The sequence below is a fragment of the Pipra filicauda genome, unplaced genomic scaffold (genome assembly GCF_003945595.2).
Source record: "Pipra filicauda isolate LSUMZ 115617 unplaced genomic scaffold, ASM394559v2 scaffold420_size638996_pilon, whole genome shotgun sequence".
Classification (NCBI taxonomy): Eukaryota; Metazoa; Chordata; class Aves; order Passeriformes; family Pipridae; genus Pipra; species Pipra filicauda.
In genome coordinates this window covers 498,774-526,684 of record NW_024104555.1, presented here as the reverse complement: position 1 = coordinate 526,684, position 27,911 = coordinate 498,774, and the positions used below count along the sequence as shown (strand labels likewise).

At 37.8% G+C, this 27,911-nt stretch overlaps 2 protein-coding genes across 2 annotated transcripts in view; one reads left to right on the top strand and one right to left on the bottom strand.

Moving 5' to 3' along the window:
• Positions 1-6,787: 6,787 nt before the first annotated feature.
• On the top strand, positions 6,788-14,165 carry RNF32 (ring finger protein 32). The gene is given in 7 exon segments (XM_027715496.2): positions 6,788-6,804; positions 7,333-7,610; positions 11,635-11,651; positions 13,129-13,224; positions 13,663-13,700; positions 13,702-13,822; positions 14,007-14,165. Coding segments are annotated over 7 exon segments (726 nt in total).
• A 5,796-nt stretch (positions 14,166-19,961) lies between these two features.
• Positions 19,962-27,911, bottom strand: part of LMBR1 (limb development membrane protein 1) — a 72,763-nt gene continuing 64,813 nt past the window's right edge. Inside the window, exon 17 of the mRNA XM_027715501.2 lies at positions 19,962-27,493. Coding sequence (XP_027571302.1) covers positions 27,411-27,493 — 83 coding nt within the window. The 3' untranslated portion in view covers positions 19,962-27,410. The remainder of the gene's footprint in view (positions 27,494-27,911) is intronic.

Sequence of the window (27,911 nt, the reverse complement as noted above, 5' to 3'; positions counted from 1 at the left end):
TTGCTTTGTGCTCTTTACTGTCATTCTCAACCAATTCAATCTAGTATTTAGCCCAGATATTCTCTCTTGGTCCTATTACTCTTCCCTTTTCTTGCCTAAAAAAAAAAAACAAAACTATGTAATTTAGAGAACAGCCTCCCACTTCCACATCCAAATCTCTTTCCTACACAGTATACAGAAATGAATTATTGTACCTCATTGATTTTTTTCCTGAGCACCATATTTCACAAGTGATAAATTATACCTACATTATCTTGATGTCAGACATTAAGCCCTACTCAGAGTTTCCTTTAAGCTCCTTATAATCAGTGTTTGCAAGTTTTATTATTTTACTGAAAAGTTCCTCTTTAGAGATATCTTTTCACCCGTGCTGCACCACAGATGCAGTTGCTTGCTTTATCTTCTGTTCTTGGGCGTATTATGCAAAGGTGAGAGGTCTGAACATTTCGTAAGAAATGGGACATTTTCGTCTGCAAATACCAAGAGGAGAAAAGTAAAAATGTAGAAGAATACTTTTTCTTGTAAAGAATGTTTACTGCATACACTTTTGTTCTATCAGGAAATGTATAATACTAAATAGAAATAAGAAATATTTTTGAGTTGTATAAGTTGCTGATGAAACAAAGAAGAGAATACTATATTATTTAAGTACCTTAATTTTTTTTAAGTTAAAATTTGTATAATGCACAGGGGGAAAAAAAGACAAGAAAATATTCTAGGCATCGGCAAATGTCTCAAGAGTGGTCTGACAAACTCAATCTATTCAGATTAGCAACAATAATTGAGGGATGACTTGATGACATTGTTAATGTATCTTTTCAAGGAGAAAATACCAGTTAATAAAGAGCTCTTCAGCCTAGCTGAGAGAGGCATAAAAAGAGCAAATGGTTAGAAGCTGATGCCAGACAAATTCAAATGAGATATAATAAAGAGTAACGATGATTAATCACTTGAACAGACAACCTCCCTCAAGTTATGAAATTTTTAGATGAAAACAGAATGGCTTTATGAAATACATGATTTAAACAAATGGTTTGATTTCTAAACTTTGCTACCTGCATAAAATTCCTTGCACAATCTTAGGAGCTCAAACTGGGTGATCAAATTGTGCCTCAAACCTGAAAGTTTTAACATGTGACAATACATAACTTTCAGAATCACACGACCATTCCTAGCTACTGCTGGTTTGTTTTAATTGTCTTTTTTGCATTCTCTTAAAATGGTACATTTGTGAAACAATTTTCTAACCCTCTGCCTTACTACACAAAAGGTTAATTTCCCTTCAGACAGAGCAGGTAAAAAGCAGGTGAAAGTTGTATTTAAAAAAACACTCCTGTTTCAAATAGCATTTTACGTAGAAAAAGAGAGAGAGGGAGAAAGAGACACAAACACGAGCACTGGAAGTATTTAAAGCATGCTCTGAAAATCTCTGTGATGACAGTTCGAAGAAAGCAGCTTTATGTGCTACTGAGCCCATCTCTACAATGTCTTTTAAATGCAACTGTTTACCTAGAAAATATAAGCAAGGGCCAGAATCTGAACTAGATGAGGCACCTTTTGAGTGCAGACACTGAACTGAATCCTTAACTAATAAATTGTTCCACACCTTTGTCTGAAACAAGAAAAGCAAAGGTCTGCATTTTCTCACAAGAATGCACAAGCCCCCTCAAAAGCAATATGGTTTTCTACATCTAAGTCTCAGTATTTGTTGACTTAAAGAGTTTGTATGAATGACAATGCACATCACTGGTTTGTTACTTCTGTCATCTGTGCTACTGAGTGTACCTTGGCGCAGATCAAAGTTGAAAGCTTCTTAAAAGATACACAAACCACAATGTGACAAATAGCATGCTTTGTTTGACACAGCAAACAAGAAATTACTTTCATCAACCCAGGAAAAGAATCCTGTGTTTTCAGTGCTAATTCTGAAGACCACAGTGATGGAACCAGAGCTTTACTTCATCCCCAAGGAATGAGGACCTCTCCAAAGACAAACAGAAAGGAAGGAACAATATCAGTGCATTAAATGCTGACAGTGGTACGAATTGGAGGCTTGTACTCTATGGTGCACATTTGCAAAAAAATCACCCTTTACACAATTAAATGGATTTCCCACAAAGCGAAAAATGCCTCCACTGAACAAACATTAATCTGACCGGAAATTATGGATTAAAACATAGACAGTACTTCACAGATAGATCCAAAGCTAAACATTCCTACATCTATCACATTACACAGCCTAGTACCACACATGGTTAATGCACAGGCATCAGAAATATTGCAAACAAGATGCTTTGTTCTTTTTACAGTAACATTACCTAAATAATTGCTGACGCATTCTTATAAAATATTTGAAAGTTTCCACAAATATAAGGCACTTCATATCTGTAAATCCTTACTACATTTGCACAAATTGAGTAAAAAAAATTTCACTATGACATATGCTAATAAAAATCAATGGTCATATATGAAATCACATTCAGTTTGGAGTCTAATTTGATCCAAAAATATATATATACAAATTTCCCCTTAAATTAAATTTTTTCTCCCAGAGAAGGAAATAATACTTACTTAACAGAACAGATTTTTAATTCGACTGTGAACAAATGACAGCCTTTTTACTAACTTGAAAGGGCTTTAAATGAGACCTAGTAACATCTCTACTATTCTTACAAAATAAAATTGTGCAGCTTTCCCACTGACTTGGAAGAATGTGCCTGGAAGTTAACAGAAGTTCACAGAAAATGTAAACAGTAAACAAAGAGCACAACAATGAAAAATACAGAGTATGCCTGTGTACACCTACAAATAACTAAATAAACACTGAATATATGTGAACAAATAGTAAACAAGGTAAAACATTTTCAAACTCTGAGAAGAAAGAGCAGACACTGTGCTTTGATAATTAAGGACGTCTGATTCAGTTCTCTTAAAATAACCTTTAACAGGGCAACTACAAAGCTCTGTGACACGGTGTTCCTTGCTGAGTCAAAGGCAGGGCTCACATGTGCAGATTTGCCAAAACCTGCCCTCCTCAGTCAGCAGAAGTATTTCAAACCAGAATTCCTTGTTAATGCACTCAGATTCAGCTCTCATTCTTTATGACAACAGTGCACTTGATTCTCAGATGAAAAATTGGCTTGTAAAATTTTGGTAGCATAAATGTCCTGATTTCCAGTGGGGAAAAAAATATCTGTATGTTTACATGTGCAAAGGTTTACCCATCCTATTCGCTGTCCCTGGAGCCTGGTTTGGAGGCAGTGACATAATCCAACATCACTGTAACTAGTACATAACAACCCTTTCAGGGAGAAGCTTAAGACAGGTACAGAGCTCATCAAGCTCATTTACCACACAGGCTTTACTTGTTGTGCCAAGACACGCTTTTATAACACATTCTTTTAAAAAACACCATTCAAACACTGATCAATTTGAAGTAGCCTACACAAAAGTACTGCATTCCTTTCAAGTGTTTTAACATTTTTATTACACTCCTCTAAACACGACTAAGTGTAAAAACATATTACAGACAGCAAGTTTCATAATATAAAGATACAATATCAGTGAAGCTCATTTCAGTTGCTGTGCTAAAAAGTTCACTTCAAACTTTTGAACTAGAATTACTGTTTCTGTATCAGATTTATTCCACAGACACAATTTAATAGCTCTTCCTGAAAAGTTGCTCTCCTGCCATTGATGACAGCAGGCCACCTGCCTCTGTTAATTAGCAATACCATGTCCTGTTGCAGCTCTATAACAAGAAAACAGATTGGCTCTTCGGCTGGAGCATTTTGTTCTGCAAGACCAGAAGCTGTTGAATCTGTGTCTTGCTCCTTCAAAAAGGCTTTAAAACTTACTGCACCCATGGTACCTCTGCTGAACGCTGCTATTCTGTCACTAAAATTCTCACTGTTTCTAAGTCTTCTTAAAAAAGGATTCTGTAAAAGTCAATCATTCTAGACAGTTCCATCATTTCAGCACTATTTAAACACATGATTAAGATTTCAAAACTATACACATGGATAAAACCAGGTATCATTAGTCACTTATTAGTCACCTTCAAAACAGGCAGTGTGTTCATTATGTTAATGTCCCTGGAGTGCTTAAAGCAACCTTTTGCATTTTGAGGGGAGGCTCTTGGTAAAAGGTGGCACTTAATAAGAAAGAGCAATTACTATGGCATGTTACTCTCCAGAAGACTGTAGTATGAATTTTAATTTCTTCCTGACCATGTTTCTTCTAAGGCTAATAGAGACATTTTAGCTTAGAAGCAGTAGGAAGTACTGTAAAAGTGAAAAGCAAAATAAGAGACTACACTAATCTTCTCTGAGTTTCAATTAAGGCCCAGCACCTCTGGATTAAAGGCTTATTTTAACAAAAAGCCTTAATTAAGCATACATGTGTATAGGATCACCTTAATGAGGTATGACAGAAACAGAAGAGATGGCAAATATTATTTTAAAGAAGCTTATTAACAACTTTAGGAAATTCTGTCAATGATTCCTAAAAAAAAAAAAAAAAGTAATGCAATACTGAAAAGACACAAGAATGTTGAACCAAGTTCAGGCATAAAACAGTGAAACCAAAATAGGTGCAAGAGAGATATTTTTCAGTATCTTTGTATTTAATTGATACATATTAATGATTTTTCTACACATCAGTGGCTTTAATTTTACAAATATTACAGCATTTATATTTCCATTTAAATTTTAGACAGGAGAAAATAATTTTCTACTTTATTTCCTAATTTAAATTTATTGATAAAAATCTTTAGGAGTTTATATTGTAAAATAGCCCTTCATCATCTTACTGAATTGAATTCAGTGTTAGTCTTAACTTGCAAGTTCACTTTAAAAACCGTTATTTTATCTTTTCATTCCTGCCTTTGGAAACAATCAGTGATTTAATGTCATTTTAAAGATAGCCACTTCAGTTGCTTTTTACATCATCCCCTACAGTAAAGAGAGGTATTCTCATTTGCAGATTTGACTTTAAAGTAATTACTTATAATTACAGAGAAGTGCATCCAATGGATTAATCACTCCATTTATATGCTGCTCGAAGGATTACTCTCAGGACAGCTTCACTGCTTTTGCTTGGAAAATGTCAGTTCCACAAGAAAACAAATCTCTCAAGTCCGTGGCAGCTGAGAAGGACTCTGTCAACTATTTAAACCCAAAAAAATAAATAGCACACCTGGACTTAAGACAGCATCTACGCCTGTTCTCATCAGAAATAAAGGGCCATCAAGTGAGAATAACCAGGAAAATAGCCAGAGAAAGCCTACACTCCTACTGGGGGGCTAGAGGTACCTTCACATGGTTCTGGATCTGCAAGAAACGTGTTAGTGCTTATCAAAGACAAGGGAATTGTTTCTGGCTCAGGAAGCCAAGCTCTAAAGCCTGGGAAGTCCCTGAAGGAGCTGATGCTGTACCAAACAAAGTCTTACTGTCCCCCTCAGCTGTCTGCTTTCCAGAGGTGGACGAAGATTGGACATTAGGGGACAAAGCTCTTTGTGTGATCTGTAATTCATCTCACCATTCATCTCATACAATTCACCACCATGTTCTCTTTGTATAGATGATTTTTTTTTATAATGATGACTCTGTTATGGAGTTGCCAAAAATACAGGTCACTGAAAATGGCAGTGAGGAAGCTGATGAAGGATTCGGAACACAGGTCTTGTGAGGAGTGACTGAGGGAGCTGGGGATGTTTAGCCTGGAGAAAGGGAGGCTCAAGGGGGGACCTTATCACTCTCTGTGAGTACCTAAAAGGAGGCTGTAGTGAAGTGAGTGTCACTCTCTTCTCCCAAGTAACAAGCTGTAGGATAAGAGGAAAGAGCTCCAAGTAGCATCAGGGGAGGTTTAGATTGGATATTGGGAGAAATTTCTTCACTGAAAGGGTTGTCAAGCATTGGAACAGGCTGCCCAGGGAAGTGATGGAATCACCATCCCTAGAAGTGTTAAAAAAATGTGTAGATGTGGCACACGCGTGTAGATGTGGCATATAGGGACACAGGTTAGTGGTGGAATTGGTAGTAACGGTTGGACTCAATGTTAGAAACCTTTTCAAACCTAAAATATTCTATAAATCTATGACAACTACAGGGCCTGCCTCCCATCTTACTGCTGTGTCCCTGCCCATGGCAGGAGGTTTGGAATTAGGTGATCTTTAAGGCCTCTTCCAACCCAAAGCATCCTCTGATTCTGTGAAACAGAACAGCATTGTAAGCAGTGGCTCTCCTTTGCTACAGACACTGTTAAAGGGTCTCTCTTCACCCTCTGCCAGACTCCACTACTGAGCCACATTCTCCAGCTGTACCAGTGAGGATGTTGAGATCACAGCAGAGCAGCTCCAGCCCCGAAGGGGCTGCCAACATCATCCTTGCTCTGAATGTCACAGGTTTCCTTGTCTACAATAAACTAATCTTGCAGAGCAGTTCAATGGGACTTATTGCTATGGCTATATTTTTTCCTCAGTTCAGCTTGAAATTTGTGGTTCCTCCCATTCATTCTGAAGCCATTCTGTGTCCATCTGGGCAGTTGACTGGGGGTGAAATGAGGTTGACAGGGCAGGAACACGGTGGTTTATGGATCCAAAGTTCACTTCTGTGCCTGGAGCAGATGTTCTCTCCCATGGGAGCCCTAGGAGAAAACAAGTGAAATTTTAGTGAATTTCTCATCTGCTATTGATGAGGCTGTTTCTGCTGAGAAACATTACTCAAATTCTTGTACGTGTCTGTTTGTAAAACCACACTAATCCTGTAAAATCAGCTAAAGGCTATCAATGGAACATCATGATTTTACACTGTACGATTTCACATCTCTTAAAATAAAGCATAAGTGTGGGGAGAAATGGAGGAATAGGTAGATAAGCCCATTCACTGTATAAAAATAATTCATTCTTATTTATATTCAGTATTCTGGAAGGCAAAGTTAGCCTTTGGGATTGTTTTTAATTATATGAAGTTAAAGTGTGTTTGGGCATGCCAAACTTGTATAGTTCTTAATGGGTTTATTGCATATAATAATTATAGGCTCAGTAATTAAAACTTAAAAATTACTGCTATTTTATCTAATATAAATGATAAATCAAAGATTTCATTTGACTTTTTATAAGTTAAAACTCGGATGTGTCAGAAACATCAATCTTAAATTTCACATTATGGTAATTGTATGTAAGGCTTCAAGTACTGGAGTTGTATGTGTATAAAAGCCTTTGACAAGTCAAAAATATTGGCTAAGAGTGAAGTTTCTTTTATTTTAGTGTAATATGTACAGGTTTAAATAATTTACAACAATAACTATTCGAGACTGGTTGGGAGTTCTTGCTTTTTTAGGGTTGCTCCTCCAAAAGAAAGATGATACAGTTTCTGCAGTTTGTCTGCAGGATCATATAATACACACTCATCAGCTCCAGGATTTTTCATTAGCAGAACATTTTAAGTCAAGGATAAGGGATACCAAAAACATTTACAAACCTGTGAACAAAGAAATGGACAGAAGAATAGTAGATACTGGACTAAGAAAAAAGAGCACTCACCACAAAACCAAGGAAGATGCAGAAAAGGAGTATGTTCTTGATCCCAGTACTCCACAGCTAAAGTTAGGTAAACCATTCTGATTTGTAATTTTGTTTTTTATTTAAAATAAACTAAAATGAGGACACTAAAGTTTCTGTTCAGTAGGATAACCTAATGCTAAACAGCATAATATCTGTTTTAAAATTTGACAAAATTCAGCAGTTTAGTCCATTAGGTAAACAATGGAATTGCCATCAGTTGCTTGAATGTTTCTTTTCATATCTGAAGTGTATTTTAAAATATTATTCTTGTGACAGTGAAAGTAAAAAGGAAGATAGTGCATTTTCATGAAGACAAATTCTTCATTAAGAAGCAAGAAGTATTTTTAATGTATATTGACTGTTATAACTTTCTTTACCTTTTATTCTCAAGGAAACAGTAGTGATTTTGATACTGTATTTATTTGGGGGAATATTTTAGCATTAAGATTTTTTTTAAGCCTATTTGAAACTGTTTTATTCCTCATTCTGTAAAAAAACATTTACTTGTGCTGCATGAAATGTATTCTTCATTAATATCTACCCACCTTTGCTCCAAGTTAAAAAGGTTTGTTTTTACAATGGTCCTGGGGCTAAACCAGAGAAGAATTAACACCTGTAGTTAAATACCTTTTTCAGTTTAGAAGCAAACGTTCAACAAGATAAAAGTCACAGATGTGAGGGCTTGGAATGATGCCTGGTGAGAAAATTCACTTTTAAATAGTATTATAATAGTACAGTTGTGGAGCAGCAACAGATGATATTGCTTAGAAAAACAAAGCCAGGGAGCATCTTAACAGACCAGGAGAGCAAATGTGCTTCCCATCTCTCAGTTTCAGTCTTGCATTTCCCTTTTCTAAAGGCTTCAAAAGTATTTTTGCCATGAATGTCTTCTTGTCTCCATCCTTTCACTTGCCCTGATTAGGCACTACTTACAGGGTCACTTGGCTCCACAATTTTCAATTTTAAACATAATGAACTTTCATCGTCCTTAATAGTTGTTTTGTTTATTCTTTTTCATAGAAACAGCCTTGGGCCTCTCTGAAGATCACGTTTCCTCTGCTGTAGCAGAGTCCCAGCTCTAAAGGGAACCATGTAAATCAGTGACTCTCCCTGCAAGCGCAGGCATCTGCCTTTTGGAATCAGCTGAAGGTTAAGAGGGAAACTTCAAATAACAAAGGAGTGTAACAAGTGACAGGACAATGGTAGTAAAACAAGCGGGTTATTACTATGTTTACATGGTTATAGTTCTAAAGATGGGCAGGGTTTTTCTTTGGTTCATTTTGAAGAGAGGATAACGGAGGGGAAAACAGCAAAGAGGTACTGGGGTTAACACAAGTATCGATAGTGAGTGATTATGGAAGCTAAAGTTTGTGGTGAAAAAATGCAGCCCAAGTGTTAACATGTTCTCTGATTATAAGATGAAGTACTTTCTCTTTAAATCCCAGCACTTACTGAAATGTTCCATATAAATGTTTGTGGGAGTGATTCAAAAGAATGTGCCAAAATATTTTTTTAAATGGAAAATGTTTCTGGGTTTTGTTTTTTAACATTTTCACCTGTAGTCTCACATTATTTTAAAATGCTTGTGCCAAGCTTTCTTAATAAGAATTGTGTGGTTTAAAACTTGCAAATGTGAAACAAGTTTGAAAATGTAATTCAATATAACTTTGTCTTCTTGAGTTTGTGGGTAATCAAACAAAATCACACAGGCCTCTATAATTCCTTTTTTTTCCAATAGGCACTTGAGTCTGAAAATCAAATAATAATGGTTTCAAAGTTAATGCATGCAATCATTTTGATAATCTTCATATTAGGATAAATAACTTTGATGTAAATTGGTGTGTCAATAGATGGGTTGGGTTTGTAAACTTGATGCATAAGGATGAAAATTCTTCAATGTCTTTAGCTGTGGTAAATGTAAGTTTTCACTACTTAATTTTTTTTAAATGGTGCTTTGAGAATATCTTCACAGAGCCTTTTGCTTTGACCACACATCCCTTCTTGTGTGTCCTGCTGCCAGTTTTCCTTCACCAACTATGTAGTATAAAATCTTTCCTTCCAAACACCTGTATAACCTGTCCCTCACAAATATCCCAGTTGGTTTTTATCAATTTGAAGTTAGGTTTTACCACCAATACCTTCCAGTTTCAATAATCCATATGTGAAAATTTTAAATAAGCATTTTTTTTTTATACCCCAGGGATATACACAAAGCCATCTCAATTTATTCCTTAAAACAAAAACAGTCTCTGACCACTGTAGTTGGAAGGAAATCAAGGGCAGGCACTTTTTATGTTGTGATACTGTCTTTCATGCTATGACTTGCTTTGCTTCTTGTTCACTCCCTCCGTACCCAGATTTTCTCATCATCACTTGTACATATTGGACTATCAAAATGGGACCTTGTTTCTTGATACCTTTACAAGGGTAACAAAAGTAACAATGTGGGGTCTATGTGAGCAAAACCACATTCAGCGAAATCACTCTTCACGTTGTTCCAAAAGCTTGAAATCTCAAAGCCATCCTGTTGTTCTAAGATATGGATTCAAACAGATTTATGTTGGAAGGATGTCATGACCTCACAAGGAAGTAGGGTAGGTATATAGTTCAACCAAAGGGAAGAAAGTATTCCTTATCATTTCTTTAGCACCTCACAAAAGTTCTCTAAAAAGATCAAAGGCAGTTTGTGCAAATTTTAGATGATTAATGATATACATCTGTAGATGGATGTCTCAAAAATTAACAAATCCTGTCCTAGAATAATGAGCTACTTGAGCGAGGGGATCACCAAAACTCCATTCTTTGGTTTGCTAGAATTCCTTTTTCCTTCATAACTAGTACAATGGGTTTGGATACACAAGCTGCCTGATGGGGTTTTGAAAGCTTATACAGAACAAATATGTCTCGAACAGTAATGTCAGATTTATGCAAAGACTCTGGTATGAATGAAAGAGTTTACCCTTTCCTTCCCATTTAGAACTAGAACTCTCATCTAGGTGCCATCAGTTTTCATTGTAATCATTGTATATCCCTCTTCCTTTCTTGTTTTGTCAAATACCACTGAGGCCTCATCATGGACTCATGTTATTGGCTTATTAAACATGCCTTCGACATTCCTCCATGGATTTTGGTAAATCCACACAAGCTGCTTCTTCTGGTCTTCAAAAATGGAAAAGATCTGTTCTTTGCTGTACATACCAGCATATTTTTTTTACTACTAGGATACTGACTCTGGACTTTATCTGCCATTTGTGGGGGCAGGCAGGAATACTGTAAGTATTTTCAGTGATCCCTTCTTTAAGAAGGCAGAGATTTCACATGAACATACAGCAAGGCACCTCACGGTTATCATTTAAGATCAACAAGCTCAGCAATCACAGTGACACTATCCCTGGCGTCTTGTGACAATATCTTTGTTTCTTTATGCTCTTTATTTCTGTTGAATATGTTACAGTTTCATCACAATTCAGTATTTTTCAGCAGGAACAGTTTTTTATTATACCACTTTATTCATTTTTTTTTAAGAACACATGAATGCAATGCTGGAGAAAACTTCACAAATTAATTTTAACAGATTTTATTTATACTGATGATTTGAAATTATGTTATTGTGCATTGTTACATTGTTTAGTTAATCTCAGTTTAATGGCTCTGAAAAGGTAACAAAATAAATCCAAATTACTCACAGATAAAAGTTTACATTAGAAAAATCCTGTATAAATCCTGTGTGTAAAAGAAGTTCTGATAGTTACTGAATAGTTAATTCATTAATGGTTTGAGTTGGAAGGGACCCTAAAGATCATGGAGTTCCAAGCCCCCTCTCATGGGCAGGGACACCTTCTACTAGATCAGGCTGCTCCAAGACCCATCCAACCCAGCCTTGAGCACTGCTCAGGGATGGGGCATCCACAGCTTCTCTGGACAACCTGTGCCAGGGCCTCACAGTGAAGAATTTCTTCCCAATATCTAGTTCAAACCTGCCCTCTATCAGTTTGAAGCCATTACCTCTTTGTCTATCACTCCATGCCCTTGTAAAAAGTCCCTTTCCAGCTCTTTTGTACCCCTTTTAGATACTTACTATGAAGAAGTATGTTGCCTGTCAGTGGTTTGTCTGATGTTATTTTGGACATGACATGGCAGAGGAAGGTTGGTAGTACTTGTTCACTTCTTAAGTTATGATAGTAGAGAAGGTAATCAGCCTTTTTATCTGTTCTTTCAAAGCAGGTATAGGCTATTTTCTGCTTCATTTAAACTGTTGTTAGATACAATCCTGGCCTTCATTCATCAGAATGCTAAACACTCGCTATTTATACAATCTAAGATATATTTTGTTTTCTCACAAGTTTCATTAATTGCAGTTTAGTGCAATAGTTATTTCTATTTGGAACATGGAAATAGATGTAGATTTAATACCAGTCAGTCACTTCCTTAGGTTACCTGATGAAATTCCTGCATTTTACCTTGATGGCTTTGTTCAATGTATGTGTGTAGCATAAGCATAAATACATCATGCTTTATTACATTCTCTCATCTATCATCTTGAAAATATTAAGCAAAAGGGACAAGTGACTGATTGAAGAGAGTGCTGCTTCAGAGAGGTGATGATGGCAATTAGAAGAATTATCCCAACTGCTTGCAAGTTTCTTTCTGCAGTGCATATTTAGGGTAGTTTTTTCTGTCTGTTCTCCCTTTTAATTTTTCAAGAAGACTTTTTACAGCCAAGTCTGTGATGTGAATCAAAGCCTTTCAATAACCTTAGATGCAGAGGTTTTGCTTCCTTTTACATCAACTGAAAGCGTATGACTGTCCAAAGACAGGTAGGACAGATCTGGCAAAAGACCATTCTGCCAATTTTTGGCTACCCTGAAAGTCTAAAGTTTGACAAGAGAGAGCAAAAGACAACACTCATTAAAAAGGTTACTTCAGATTTGGCACAAAAAAGGGAAATGCCTCTGGAATTCTTTTTGTCCTCGGTGTTTCGTTAGCTTTCCTCAGGGAAAAAGCCACTGTATCTGAAAGCTTTGCCTTCAGCTGGCTGCTGGCCATTAATCCTCTTGTGTTTGCCAGCTCAGTAGTGCTCACTACTTGTTCACTCTTTTCCCAGCTTTTCCTTCCTCTAAGAGCCAACTGACCTTTTTGTCCAACTCTATGTCTTTTGTCGGGATGTAGATCATCAGCATTTGGTGGGAATTTAGGTCAGATAAAGGTGAAGTTTTCCTGTAGCCTGTGAACATAGTTTCTCTTTTGGTTTTGTTTTGGGTTTTTTTTGGTATGCATGAAATGCTGCAGTTGATGTGTATCACTTCTCTAAATTTAACATCTCTGTTGGGAAAAGGGACGAAAATTAATCAGCTTTCATTTTAAGTGTTTCTTTTATAATCTTTCCTCCAGTCAGTAGCATTTGGCATTTCTTGCTTTCTGCCACTCCATGCATTGTTAACACAAAATTCACAGATTCACAAACTAATTTTATTTTCACTGGAAAGATTGCAGTAGTAACAGACAGAAACCGATGACCTTTCAGGCAGCCAGATTTTTTCTTGTCAGCATTTTTTACTTTTCAGCTTTTAGAATGCTTTAAAGTCAGGCTTGGTTCTTGGGGTTATTTTTCTCCTTTGAAAAAACAGGTGCTGCATTCATGTTCCCGTGTACTCCATAAAGTGAGTACATTTTCATATAACTATTCAAGCACATAATAGATGAGTATTTTAATTAAACCACTTAAGTGAATATCTTAATGAATTAAATGTAATCATCTTGAAAAGTAATTTTGATTCCAGATTTTTATGATAAGAAATATAATTTAAGGCTATTTTATGATGAAGCACTTTATTCTTTTTTATTACCTTTTTAAAAACTGTATGTGTAGTTCCTAACTGAGCTATACACGGATATACTAAGCTGGAGTACTTTAATTCATGAAATTTCGTGCAAACATATGGAGATTTACAAAAGTCTCTTAACACTTTAATTTTAAAAATATGCATCTTGTAGAGTGTTCATGGATTGATGAATAAACTGTTTTTACATTCTGTAATCTATCCTGTTTAATCTGTGCCAATGAGATTAAATATAAGTAATTGTAATTATTTTTTCAGGCATGCCTGAAAACCTTTGGAAAATTTACAGGCAAAAAGTTGTCCTATGTGTAGAAAAGAGCAGTATCAGACCAGAGTGATACATGATGTGGCATGTTTGGTTAAAATAAAGTGTGCTATTAGGTAAGCCTTACTTCTGCTACCCATGTGTCACTGGACAGTATCTGTTTCTAAATAATATTCCAAAAGTGTTAAACATTTGATAATAGACAGAATGAATGCACTACAAGAGTTAAAGTTTGAAAAAAATGCATAAAATTATTGTTTCATATAAATATGTATATTAGCTTGAGTCTCCTCCTCTTGAGCAAAATTTCATCTTAGGGAATTCAAGCTTTCTGGAGGGATATATTGTTAGAAAACTGTAGAAAGACTTGAGAGAAACAGTGCCTCCTAAGGATAGTAAATTAAGAAAGCAATTATTTGAGAAAAAGTTATGTTGCATTCGCTTCTTTGGTCTGCTTCTTTTGTGTGATTCACCTTCCTTAAATCAGAACTCCTAAATATCAGCTCTCTTCTTTTTCATTTATTTCTTCTTATTCATATCAAACAGGCAGCATGGGAGTCACTCAGTTTTTTTGTTAGTCTGTTCATTCCACTTAGAAGGAAAATGATTTAAATATTTAATTTTAAGGCCTGCCAGTTGCCTGGCAATATTAGGCCCAACAATACTGGGCTTTTTGTGAGTCTCTATGTTTTCCCTTCTCTTTTTGATAAATCTCAGTGATCTATTTTCCTATAGAATTGTATGAAGGAGGTACAGTAAGAGGAGAAACAAATAAATCCATAAACAATCATTACTTCCTTTCACTGTCACCGTTCTCTCACTGAACACTGAACCAGGTAGCTCCATTCCATTGCTTTGCCCCTCTCTAACTTCTGCTCAGAGAGCAAAAAGAGAGCTTTGGAGGTACAGACCCCCTCTTGCTATATTCCGTGTTTCTCTATGACAGTGAGATTGTACCCTAGAAGTGTCCTGGCAGAGTGGTGGAACAAAACTGGTGCTGCTGCTCTGCTCGTGTGCTGACAGTGGCAGGAGGGAGAGGAAACACTGCTCTCAGCTTTAAGGCTGAGACAGACTGCTGGTTGCTGGGCTGCCTCTGGAATCAATGCAAAGTCCTTCCCTGTAGCAGAGCAAATGAATATGGGGGTGACTGAAAAAAGGTGATGTTACTTTCAAAAGTGTTCAAGCACTTAAGTTTGGAATAAATGAATCCATTGGTGGGTCGTGACTGTCCTCAAGAAGCGTGATGAGAACAGACAAGAGCAACACTTCGATTTTCCTGCATGAAGGACCAGGGAAGCAGTCATATGCTTCTTTCCCAAAAAGGCTGTCAATTTTCCAAGGTAAGCTATGAACAGGGCGTCACTAATGGGAAGTTGAAGAAGGTTCCTAAAGTATCATCTGTTAAAATTTCTGCCACAGAACTTCAGATGGCTACAGCAGCAACCTACCAAGCTACCTATGGTGGGCTGGCTTTTAGGGTCCCTGTTTTTTGTACCTAATTTAGGGAGAAAAAGCTTGATAGACTGCTCACACTTCATCACTCAATTATAAAAGCCGTGGGCAGGTCTTCATTCAATATAGTTTCCATACATAGTCCACAGTAGTAGGAAATCATTTTCATATGTAACAGTTCAGGATTTTGCAGGGAACAAAACAGGCACCACTTTTTTACCTTCTATTAAGAATACATTTATAGTCTTCTCATAACAATTAGCCAGGTCTAAATGAATTCAGTACTTGTTGTGATTAAAGGATATGTACTTATTTTTCTTAGTGGCTTTCAAGTGGCAACAGGAGATGAGTTTTCCTGCCATTCACTCTTATACTTCTAAGTGTTGGTTAATGAAAACACTAAAGAAAGTTTTCACAAGGAGCTATCCATTTCCAGATGTTAAAAAGCTTTCCTAAAATAAAACTTGCTTCTCAAAATTGTGCTGTGCTTTTAAAATGTCACTCCCTAAACATTAGCATAACCAAAAGGGGTCACAATTGGGAAAAAAACTAATTTATTTTTTAATAACCCTGCCGCCTCTGGAAGGATCACAAAGGTTAAATGTCAAGTCTCATACACTTAAATAAATATCACAAAATAAAAAACAAGGTCTGAAATATTAGTACTGGGAAGGACACATATTACTTTTTTCAGGGTGCTACAGTAGCCCTTATTACACCTGCCATTAAAATTTTTAATAATCTAGATCAAAGTCGATAAGAAAGGTCACTGAAACCAAAGTAGGCTACTTTTTAGCACTACTATACAGAGAGAGCAGGGTGTTGCTTCAGCATGTTAGGTAGTGAATTTCTTTGATCCTATCTATAAATGTCACTCCGTATGTCATTTAATTGTGGTATAGTCTTTTATTGGTGCAATTAAATCTTTTCAAATGCATTACATTATCTCCAGCTCCGCTAAAAATCTTGCCATTGTTTAGGAAGCGAGGTAAGTCATTGTGAAATGATGCAGTTGACTTTAGTTTCTTCCTTCCCCCTCCACATGATTTCTCCCAACGATTTTAATTTAAATCTCACCAAACAGTATAATGGTCCTGGAATTTGTTTAGTCGTTTGACTTCCTTTATCACACGGAGATGGTAAACATTCTGTTGCTAACTTGAAGTGGCTCCAAGCACCAAAACTAGGAGGATATTAAACCAGTAAAAGCTTATCAACTGATTCATTGATATGCTGTAAATTCCAGCCTTTTCATTTTACTTTTGAGGGTTGCCATAAGTCAACACATTAGTAAGCAATTTGCTGACATTGGATCACTTAAAAAGGCTTCCCTGTGGACAAAGTTCACCTCGGCACTTTGTTTCACCGTTTCATTTTATCATAGTCTTGTGCTGCTGTACAGATGACTGATGCAGTTTTGCATACCAATGGGGTATTTCACATAGTCTGTTTGTGCCATTCTAGTCAAGCTTTCAGAAGTCACAGACTTAAAACGCAGAGGCATGGTGTTTTCAGAAATAAATGCAATCAATCAGTTTCAGTTGTTTTAGGGGGGGAAAAAAAGGTTATTCAGTATTATGCATTAAAACGCAGCAGGATTTAATATTTAAATCCCAGAACGTGTTAACACTAACAAATTATACAAAATGCTGATTTCCTTTCTGTTCGCATTGATAGTTTAGGCTGATTTGCCAGCTAGCAAAACTTCTGGATCACATTTCAGCTACCTTTTTTTTTTCTTCCCAATCTTAGACTTTATTTGCTGATTGATGGATGTGAGTTGGGTCAGGTCATAGTGCAGAAAATACAGAAGTAGCTCAGAGGAGATAGTATCTTAGCAGCAGAGGAACTTCATGGACCCCTGTCTCAGGCAGGAGAAGAGTTTTCCACTTTATTTTTACAGTTCCAGCTCAAGGAGGCTCAGGAAAGGACTTTCAGGATCACTTAGTGAAACAGGGAAGGGAAGCGCAAGCTTGGCATAGAAACAGAGAGCTTCTCACTTTTAAGGGAAGAAGGAATAAGCAGCAGAGGTACAGAGAGGGGCTTAATGTGTCCCAGCCCACGCTGCCCCCTGCCCTCAGCTCTCCCTGGTAGTCAATTGTCCTCAGCAGATTGTCTAGTCCGAGTTCACAGACAGAGGGCAGGTCCTGGAACTGACCCCAAACTGCCTGTGTTCCCTCCCATTCACAGAAATAGACCCTGGATAAGGGCTGAGTTACAGCATGGTTGCTATTATTCAAATTTTGTGTCCTGAGTAGCTTTTGGAAAGCACCATCGTGGCTGCTCTACCTTTCTGTTACATCCCTCCTCGCTTGCTTACAAACACAGGCCAGGTCTGTTCAAGTTTGATACCCATATAAATGAAGACCAAGCAAAAATCAGGAGCAAAATTGTTTTCAAATGGATCAACCTTTACTTGATAGTGAACAGAAACCATAAGCTATATAAGGGTTAGGTGTCATCTTACCTTGTATTTCCTGAATTTAGGCTTTAAAATTAAATCAGTAAGAGCAGTTAAAATTACAATGTGGAGTAGATTCAGTTCTAGTACCCAGGTAACAACAGTTCAGGTACAACTTACTAGGGTTGTTGTTGCTTAATTAAATACATAATGACTTTAGAATATTAAAGACATAACCTATTTCATGAGTCCTTCAGGGAGCACACGGTGTCATTGTTCAGGATTGTTTGGAGACCACAAAATGTAAATATTGAAGGAGGCCTGTGGTGGGATCCCTGTTTATTTGTTTTCTGTTTTACACATACCACCCAAGGTCAGTGTGGGAGACACTCAGATTTGTCTTTCCTGTCAGTGAGCAGTTGTGAGGGGAAGCACAAGGTTCCCCATCTGCTCTTTGCTACACACAGAATTCTCTTACAGACAACACAAGGGGCTGCTGCTTCTCTCATCACATTGGGATTTAAATACACTATACAAGGGCTCTCGGGGAACTTTTCTGTTTTGTTAAATTGTTAAATCAGCATTAACTAACAAGGAAACTAAATCCAGTTTGTACTGACACACGGATACATTCTTTCAATAAACTGTTGTGTTAGGGATCATTTGGAAATACATTAAGTTATAACAGTTCAAAATTAGAAGTGAATCAGACCATAGAATCAAAAGAACACATGGGATCAAATCTGATATTTAGCAGGAAATTCAGGAAATGCAAAGTTGATATGAAATCTTAGAAGGTTAAGTAGGCTCTTCACATACTTTCTGTGGCCTTTTCTTAGGACTTGGACTGTTGATTCTCTGGGTCTAGAAAAGTTGACTTCGAATATTCTGATATATAGCTATGAAGGGTCACTTTAGCAGTAGGAAGGAAGCATTAAAAAAAATAAAAATTAAACAATAGGAAAGTGTTCACGTGCCATCAGGCTGCCTGACCTTAAGCTCAACCCTTCTACCACCTCACCTTCCACTTCCCAACCCACACTCCCTGAAAAAAATGGCTCCTTGTTTTCCTATCAGGTTTTCGCTCACAGGAAACGCATGGAGAAAAAGGCTCATGTTGTATGGTCATGGCACAGGTGTCAAAATGGTCCTTAAAACTGCTCTATTTAGGAGCAGTGACACAAAGGCAAGCCTAAGACTTGTGTGAGTCCCTGCAGAGATTTGATACTGTGGTGCATTGGGAGAAACCCACAGCAAGCTGGGATTGCACTCAAGGAGATGATTAAGTTCAAGTAAAGTATTCACTGCTTTTAGGTATTTATTTTGCTGAGCACAGGTGGGAGCATCTTCAGATACGAAGACAAGACTTCTCAGGCCTATATGCAATATGTGGAAATATATTTAAGGCAGTAGGTCATAAAAGTCCATATTGAGGACAACAACTGAGATGCCTCTTCTCTCACTGCTTGTCAAAAAAAAAAAAAAAAGAAGAAATAATTACTGAAGACATAATGTACTGCCAGGGCTCAAGCTTGAAGGTTTCTGTGTCCACTTGAGCTCTGCATTTCTAGGCACGCATGAGCATCCCCACAGGCAGCAAAAAGGATGATGAGAAGGTTGCATAAAACAGTTGAGGGAATTGGGAGTCATTTCTTATATAGATGATAAAGGGAAACGTAACCTTTCAGGCGTGGAAAAAGCTGGTGCAAGCAGAAAGACTTGTTTGACTGTGGACGTTTGAGAATCAAATTAAAGCTTAGAGCGCGGCAAGGACCCTTCGCATTTGACATTTAGAAAATCTTGAACAATTAAACACTGGAATATACTGCCTAGAGACAGCAATCACATCACAGACAGTCCCTGCCAGCCTGGTTAAATACCAGGAATAAGGCAGGTATGTTTGATCCTGCCCAGCTGGATGGATCAGACATCTTCAGGTCTCTTCCATCCACATGATTCTTGAACTTTAAAAACAGTCTAAATGCTCCTGTGAAATGGAAATTAAAGTCTGAAGCTGTTTAAGTTTCAGACAGTTTAGGAAACATGGTGGTCATGTTTTTAATACATTAAAAATTGCCCTTCAGTCAAACTATTAAGCTATTGAAAATTACTTACAAATTACATAATCACCATACTTTCCTATAAACAATCCCCACTGGCCTAAAGCAGAGGGTTCAAATTAATTGCACACCTGTCGTAAAACACAGGGCTGTGATGCCTCTGAATGTACAGGAATCTCCAACACATTCCCTGCATTAGCTATTTTAGAAATATAGCCACTGGAGAATCTGAAAAGCAGGTTAAATTGGGAGGAGGAAAGAGAAGGGAGGAACACAACTATTCACACCAATTGCTGGCAGCATAATTCAGAATGCCACAGAGATTTTTGGTTTTTCATTGCTTAAAATAAAAAAAAAAAATAAAGGCACCAAACCCTGCTATAAATCACACTTTACCTTTATTGAAAACACAGTAAAAAAAAAAATCTTCCTACAAAACATTCAGTGTAACATTTCAAACAAAGGAAAAAACACAATACCACTGCTTTTCACAAAAAGAAAAAAAAAAATCAGCCTACCTAAGGCAGCAAGTATTTTCATTTATTTTTGTAACACAACAAAGGATCCACAACAGAGAACATTATAAATCGTATTCCTGGATGACCTAAAACAAACTGTGAAAGGTTTGGTGGGGAGAAGGTATTGTTTGGATTTAAGTAACGCTAAAAGCACAATTTTTCAGCTGTATTATACCTTGGTCAGATACATCCACGTGAAAGGAAAGTCAGTTGCTCAAGATTGAGTTTACAAAGCCTTAAGCACAAACCGGACCGAGAGGGGACCACCAATTCCCTGTTCAACATCTCCCAGCCTCACAAGGTTCAGACTGTGCGTAATTTCTAATTTTTTTTGTAAACTGAGATCTCAACCAGTAACACTGCGATGAAAAACCTGAAAGTGGGTGACAGAAGGTGTCTGCTGCCATCGTTACAGCCCAGCCAGCAGCAGCAACAGCCATAGAAACACCGGTTCAGAATCGTACTTTTACGGTCGCGTCATCCAAGCCCACGTGAAGCTGGTCCCAGGTGACAGGGATCAGAGTGCCAGCAGCACTCTGAGAATGTTCTCTGTCTCCTCAGTGGGAATTTTAAAGACAAAGCTCCACGGAGACAAGAGCAATGTGTGTTTTCTATTTAGGTAACATAGGGTTGGGTTTCAAACCCCACAGGGAAGGAAAGGAAACATAGCCTTTTTTTGTATATACATGTGTTTCATACACACACTTCGAGATTTCAAATCCGTGACCCAAATGTATCTTCATTTTCTATCCATTTGTTTTCAAAGCAATAGAACTCATAGCAGGTAAGGGAAAAATACTTTTGAAACCTACCTTTAAGAAATGGTAAGTGGCTCAACTTTTTTAGTTATATAAAGCCGGGGAGAGAAAGTTACTCACAGAGATTTTGTGACTCTAATAATTTTTGTCCAGACTGGAAAAACTCATGGTTAGGTGGAAATGGGGAAGTCATGCACCAATTAATTTTCTCCTTAAGCATTTCAACACATCCATTGTATCCACAGCACAGGTACTGCCATCATGCCACTTTTCTGAATGATCACTTTACATGAGGAGAGAAGGTCCAAAACATGCTCATACACATGAAATACAAAGGTACAAAAACACACGGAAATCCTCACCCTGGGACCACACAAAGCCTGACTGAGGAGAACACTGCCCACACGACGTGTGTCCATCTCTGATGGAGCGAGGCAGCAGGCACAGAGAGCTGAGGTCCCACTCCCATAAATCCCACGGCAGATGAACTGCAGCAGTTCCACAGAACATCAGCTACTGTGCAGTGACTGCCACAGCACAGGCTCAGAGTGGCTCTACCAGCACATCACTCCCACTGAGAAAGGGGCTGGTTGCCCCACGCCACTGGAAGTTAAAAATCACAAATATATGCAATGACTAAACCTTTTCCCTCTCACTCCTAATTCAAACTGACTTATCTCTTGGTAATTTGTTAGAGGATGCTCTAGTGACAGGATTGTTTAAATGGAATCTAGTGGTAAAACAAAAAATTAATGAATAAATGCTAACATTTTCACGATGGAGGAACAGTTCTAACTAGGGAATGTCTCTGTACAGGCTATGTGAGAAAAGAAATATATTAAAATCAAAGCAAGTGCCCCAAAACTTCAACAGCTGGTATTTATGGAAGCACTGAATATATGAGGAATGCAAAATAAAGCCCTGTTCAGGAAGGAGCTTCATCCAGTGATGCTGGCTATAAAACTTAATGTAATGGGGGGAGGGGGAGCAGAAGCAACAGCAACACTTGAGGTTAGTGATCAACAAACATTTAGAAGCAGCATCCCAAAATGCTCATGTAGGTACATATGAACGTTCAGACACCTAAACACCTTGAAGAATTAGGATTTCCTAATTTCTGTGTTTATGTGAGGCCTTCATACAGATACAGCTTTTAAATAGCTTGGAATTAGATATGTCAGGAGTATCAGTATGTACAGGATACTTCTGACACCACTGGCTGTTTGGAGTCACCTTCTATATTTGTTAAAACATTTAATGCTATATATATTAAAAAAAAAAATCTAAGAGCAATAAATGAAACTTTAAAAGTTACTGAAAAAAATATGGTGATGAACACAGAAGTAGCAAGCATCCTCAGGTTTTCTGTTGCCAAGAGATATTTTCAGAAGTTCACAGGCTTCTATAAAGTCCAAGATAACGTTGCACTGTGAATCACAAAACAGATTTTAAGAATTGATGAAGTTGTTTTCAGTGTCAGTGAATCACAGGCGTATTTAGAAACCCTACAACTGACGTTTGTATACTAATGATACGTGTTTCTTCTTTCTCTTAGAAAGAAGAGTTTTAGGTGCTTCAACTGTGAAACATTTCAAAAACCTTCCACTAAAGCTGCCTTCTGGTATGTTTTCTTACAGTGCATACATCAGAGCTATGTAGATTCCTCTTCTGCTATTTCATGTTTTGTCTGGATCAAGAAGAGTATCTGTTCTAAACATCAACATCACAGAGTACGACAGTGAATGACTTGAAAACACAAAAAAGGGAAGCAAGATGAGATGTTAGATGTCTTCAAGAATTAAGGCCAGATTTAGAAAAAAGTTTCATCAGCCCCGGAATTCCATGAACTTCAGGATTTTAAATATAGTTTTAGTAACATGGAATTTTAAAGACTGACTAGGAATATAATCAAACAGTCTGCACAGGTGAGCTCACACCATTTCCTACCACCCTTCCCCAATTACTGGGCACAGTGGGGATTCTGGAAGCCACATTTAGCGTTAATTCCTCATGAGATGTGTTCTCCTTCCTAAGATTCTGACCAATATTCTCAGGTTTTAATTGTTAAAGTGCAACAACTGTGGTCTGGGGGGACACAGTTCCTCTCAGAGCCATGCAGCACTCTTGGGACAGCAAGAAGCCATTCAAATAGAGAATGACTGCACAGTCATGTACAGACAGGAGATCCTGAACAACTTCTGAGCCCCAACTGAAGCGCCGAAAGCGACAAGCTCCAGCTCAAAAACACCCCAGCTATCACCTGGAAACCCAAGGCTGCAATCCCCACCTGAAGTCACCCAGTTCAGCACCTAGAACTGTGTGTGGCAGAGGGACACACCACGGGCTGATCTCACACCTGGATCACAGAAAGGACCATCACAACTTCATACAACAGAGACTGTGTATACCTTGCCTGAGGTAAGGGCAGGGGGTAAGGTAGAAAAAGGGGCAGAGGTTATATCACCATCTGGGTGGTGGCTGTGGGCTTAGACTGCTCTCCCTGAATGGGATGAATTCAAAAGAAGCATTTTTGTAGAGTTCAAATACTGCTAATGTGACTGAATTAACCTGCCATCTTACCAATAGCAAATTCAATAGTCATGGGTTGGGGAGGGAAGTCAGTGTAGGGAATATTGTCTCAAGTCAGCACTAAAATAACAAAAACCCTAATGCTAGGGAGCAGGGGATCTTATTTCATTAAAGCAGTTAGAGGTTCACAGTTCACATCAATACTTTTTTAAATTAAACTAAGCACATTTTTTTTTAAAGAGGTTACTTATGTGTAAGGCCTTAGTGTCCTGTCTCTGTTTAAATTATTTCATCTAGATTAGAAAAAATTGCTATTTTCAAGATCAGAGAATATGATCTTGAGGCTCAGCTGCTGTATGTACGCCACCATCCCGCCTCTGGAAGAGGATGAAAAGAAAGAGAAAGGAAAATAAAAAAAAAATTTTAAGAATTCAAGGAAAGCCCATATGCAGGAAGAGGTTTCCACCTTATTCCTTTCTACCTGTTTCTACCTTATTCCTTTCTAATTTAGACAGTAAATTCTTTAAGAAAAGGGCCATCATGTCTTTACTACACAGCAGTGGGCACATGTGAGCACCTCAAGTAGCATCAGCTGCTGCAGAGACACACGGGAGAGCAGCAGAGACCTGGTGGGACAGAGGAGGGCTGCGGCCCCTTGGCACTCACCACTCCTGGTGACACACTGGAGGAAGTGTCACTGTCCATCCCACTGAGCACACGGCTGCAGGAGCTCCTGCCCTCCCCTCTGTGGTGCTCGAGGTGGTACTTGGGAACCAGACAAGGAAAACAACTTGTCAAATCCTTTAATTTCTATGACACTAAAACAGTCAATAGGGTGAAAGGTATTGGAGGAGCAGGGACAAAGATAAACATCACATTACAGACAGTAAACAAAGCTTCCTATGAATGCAAAAATTGTTACTTGTACAGTAACCAATACCATTAATTTTTAGCTTAAAATGATAAGCATGTGTGCTTTAGGCTTAGAAACCCCACAATATTACAGTTCTGCCACTCCATTTAATATTGTGCTACCAACACAGAATAAAGCCAAGAAATGGCTAACTTAAAACACCTAGTTTACATCTATTTTTTGGTCTTGTGTGGTATCTAGTTGAAGATGGAAGCATTGATGTGCTTTTGCCTCATAAGAAGTGAGGCAGATGTTAATGTTACTAAGATCAGCTGTATATACCTTGAAGGTATAGAACACCTGACTCTACATGAGTCAAAATACTAGGAATGTACTGTCAATATCCATTAATGAATTACCAGTTGCTTGTATTTAAGTGACAATATGTTCTGTGAAGAGTATACAGTGACCTGTATCTTACACGCAGTAACAAAGTTTTGCATAAGCATGTCATTTTCAAGGCCAAAGGTGTATTTTAATGTGGACAGTGTCACAACATCAACAGCTCATTTTAAATCAAAACACTGTCAGTAGTTGCACAGAGTAGTTCTGAATTTCCCGTCCACCTTGGAAACCACACAGCATCTCAACTATCCCACAGATTCCAGTGTAAATTCCTTCCATACATAGCTTAACTCATACATCTGCCTGCAATACCCAGCAGAAGGGGTGGAGACAGTCAAGGCTGCAATGCTTGTTTTGAAAATGAGTTTTAAAGCCTTGCCTGAAGTTTGGGTGCTTCTCAGCAGGAACTGCCTCTGCTTAGTTTAAGTAATTGCCCAACTCACTTTCAGAAACCACACACACAGTATAATCCACCCTTTTCTGTGTTCCTGGGTCACTGGTGTCAGGACAAACATCTCTCCAAAGGCATGAAGAGCAAGACCAAGGATGGTTCACACTCCCTTGGTGTATTCCTAATATTAATTTCTTCAGTTTCACAGAGTGTATTTAAATAACTGTCTTAATTTTGTAACAAAAATATTTCTATATAGCTAACTGGCCTCACACACCACAATTCACCAGGCCCATCAAGACATGAGGACAATTTTGGTCATACACTGACTTGCATGAAGAAGTGGACACATTTCAGTTGTTTTTAACTATAATGCTAACACATAGGGCTACAAGCTCTGAGAATACCTGAATGGTGCCCCTAATAATATATCTCCCAATATTTTAAATGTAAACACATTTTAAAACAACTTTCAGTTACAGCTCCCTGTTCTTAGTTGCAGAACTTTGACTCAGATAAAGATTTCTCTCTAAAGTGTCAGCATTAAACTCAAACAACAGGAAAGATGCTTGTAAATCTTAGTGAAATCAAGCAATTTTACTTTGTCTTCCAAGACTTGGTACAACACATCAACAGTCAGTTCAATAAGCCTTGAATTTATACCAATCACACACACAAAAAAGTAACTCTCTAGCATCATATTTACTACAGCAATATTTACATTATGCCCCAGATCAAGTCAGAAAAGGCAGCTTAAAAAAAAAAAAAAAAAAAAGGAGAGAAATCCTTGTGTGTACTGGAGCTTGATTTTTTAAGCACTTTAGTGAAAAAACCAAGCAGACATTCACACAGACAGCAATAAGGGCGACAGCCCAGAGCAGTCATCTCAGGAGAACAGTCAAAGAGTTTCTGACACAAGGTTTACCTTATTTCGGAACCACAGTGGAAAGCAAGTTGTCCCCAACTGATCACATATAAAACCCCAAACTACAGACAGACTGACACAGTTGTTTTATAGAAATGGGAAATAAACAGGAACATTTTCTGGCTCCCTACATGATGGGCACTCACTGAACATGTCCCCATTCCAATCTGTTTGAAGCAGGACAAAAATGCAACCAGATTTTGAATACTTACTTGGTTTTTTTCTTTACTGTAAACTGCTTACAGGATTCCCAAGGCTGCAGTAATGCTATGAGAAAGGATGTTACCACCCACCAATGCCATCCTGAATCTAAGGCCTCTGAGCAGTTAAACTGTAACACTGCAGAAATTCAAACTACCAAGATTGAACACACAAGTTTTACTTATCAAACCACCTATGTCATCTCTATAATCTTAATTTACGATATCTATACATATAGGCCTATATACATCTTCATGTGTACATTAAAAAAACAGGCTAGTGACAGACACTGAACTGTGCCACTGAACAGAAATCCTGGTAACTGGAGTACAAATTCAGAGAAATTTACTTCAAATTAAAGACTGTAGAAAACCGCAACTGCAGCCTCCTAGGCCTGTGCTCCTTGCATTGATTACAAGTACTGCTTACACACAGTAGTTCATCAAGAATTTTACAGGGGGGTACTGGGAAGGGTAAAGGACCTCCACAGCACAGTAGCTCACAGAACTGCAAGAGCTGTGACAGGGGGTCTACACAGCTTTTTACAAAGCATACTAGGCTCAGATTTAACACTGAAGGTAATCTTCATGTGGACTTCAATAAGACATTGTTTGACCACCAGTAAAGCAACCTGGCATTTAGAGCTAAGGACAGACAGCTGAAAACATTGGCCTTCCAAGAAAGCATCGTGACACAGCCTACTGTATGCAGCACAAAGGGAACTGTGATCTCCACCAGTTACTGCTATTTTTAAGACATTCTTGTAGAACTGTTTGTCTCCTGTCAAGGATGCCTACTCCAGGTACTTTACATTTCCAGTAAGGGTCATATTGGGCTTCAAGTGTATCTTTTCTTCTTTTTTTTTTTTTTTTAACCAAGTCCCAAAGTTATTCTTTATAGCTGTGTTTGTGTAACACAGGAGGTACTGTGCATTCAAAATGGTAACAAGTTTAAAAATAAAGATGTGAGACTTTCAACAAATAAAAAGGAATGCATTATTCTCTTCAGTTTCCAGTCTTCAAGGCACCTCCTGCATTAACTTACTGGGAAATAAACAAGCAGACCAAAAGTTCACTGGAAAGAGAAGAATGTGACACACCTAACCTCCTCAGAAGCACAGAGCATCAAAAATGAGACAAGGCTGGACCCAAACTAACAACAACTAAAAGCAATCTAAAAATGCTGATGAGATGACGGGAATGCCATGAGGTTGATGTTTTCAGCTCTGTTGATTGCAGGTGATTGTTATCACAGTGATTTCTGATGGCCATTTGCGGACGGCTTTGTCTCCGAGTCTCTTGGATTGTTTGATAGATGAAGTTTATCTAATCCTGCAAAATATTAAGAATGAGATAAAACTCAGACTCTCCCATGTTTCATGCATACACGAGTTCAAAAGAATACAGAGAATCCAAATTCTACTTTGTGGTTAAGGACTTCACATTTGCTGAAGACCAGAACTGACCTTCTAGCTCCGGTAAGAATTACTTCTGGGAAATTCCCTCAGTGGTTTTAAGTGAGAAAACCCCATTAAAACAGACAAGCATGGAAGCCAGAGAATCCTAACTTAACATTGCTGAAATCACAGGCTTAGATGTTAAGAACCAAGAAAGACTTGCAATACTTTACCCTGTCAACCTACAAAGACCTAAGTAATTACCTAAAATACTTCTTTTAAACTATAGCATCTTTCTGAAAATCACCCATTGTTGATCCGAATGTCATTGGTGATGACCATATCACCTCTCT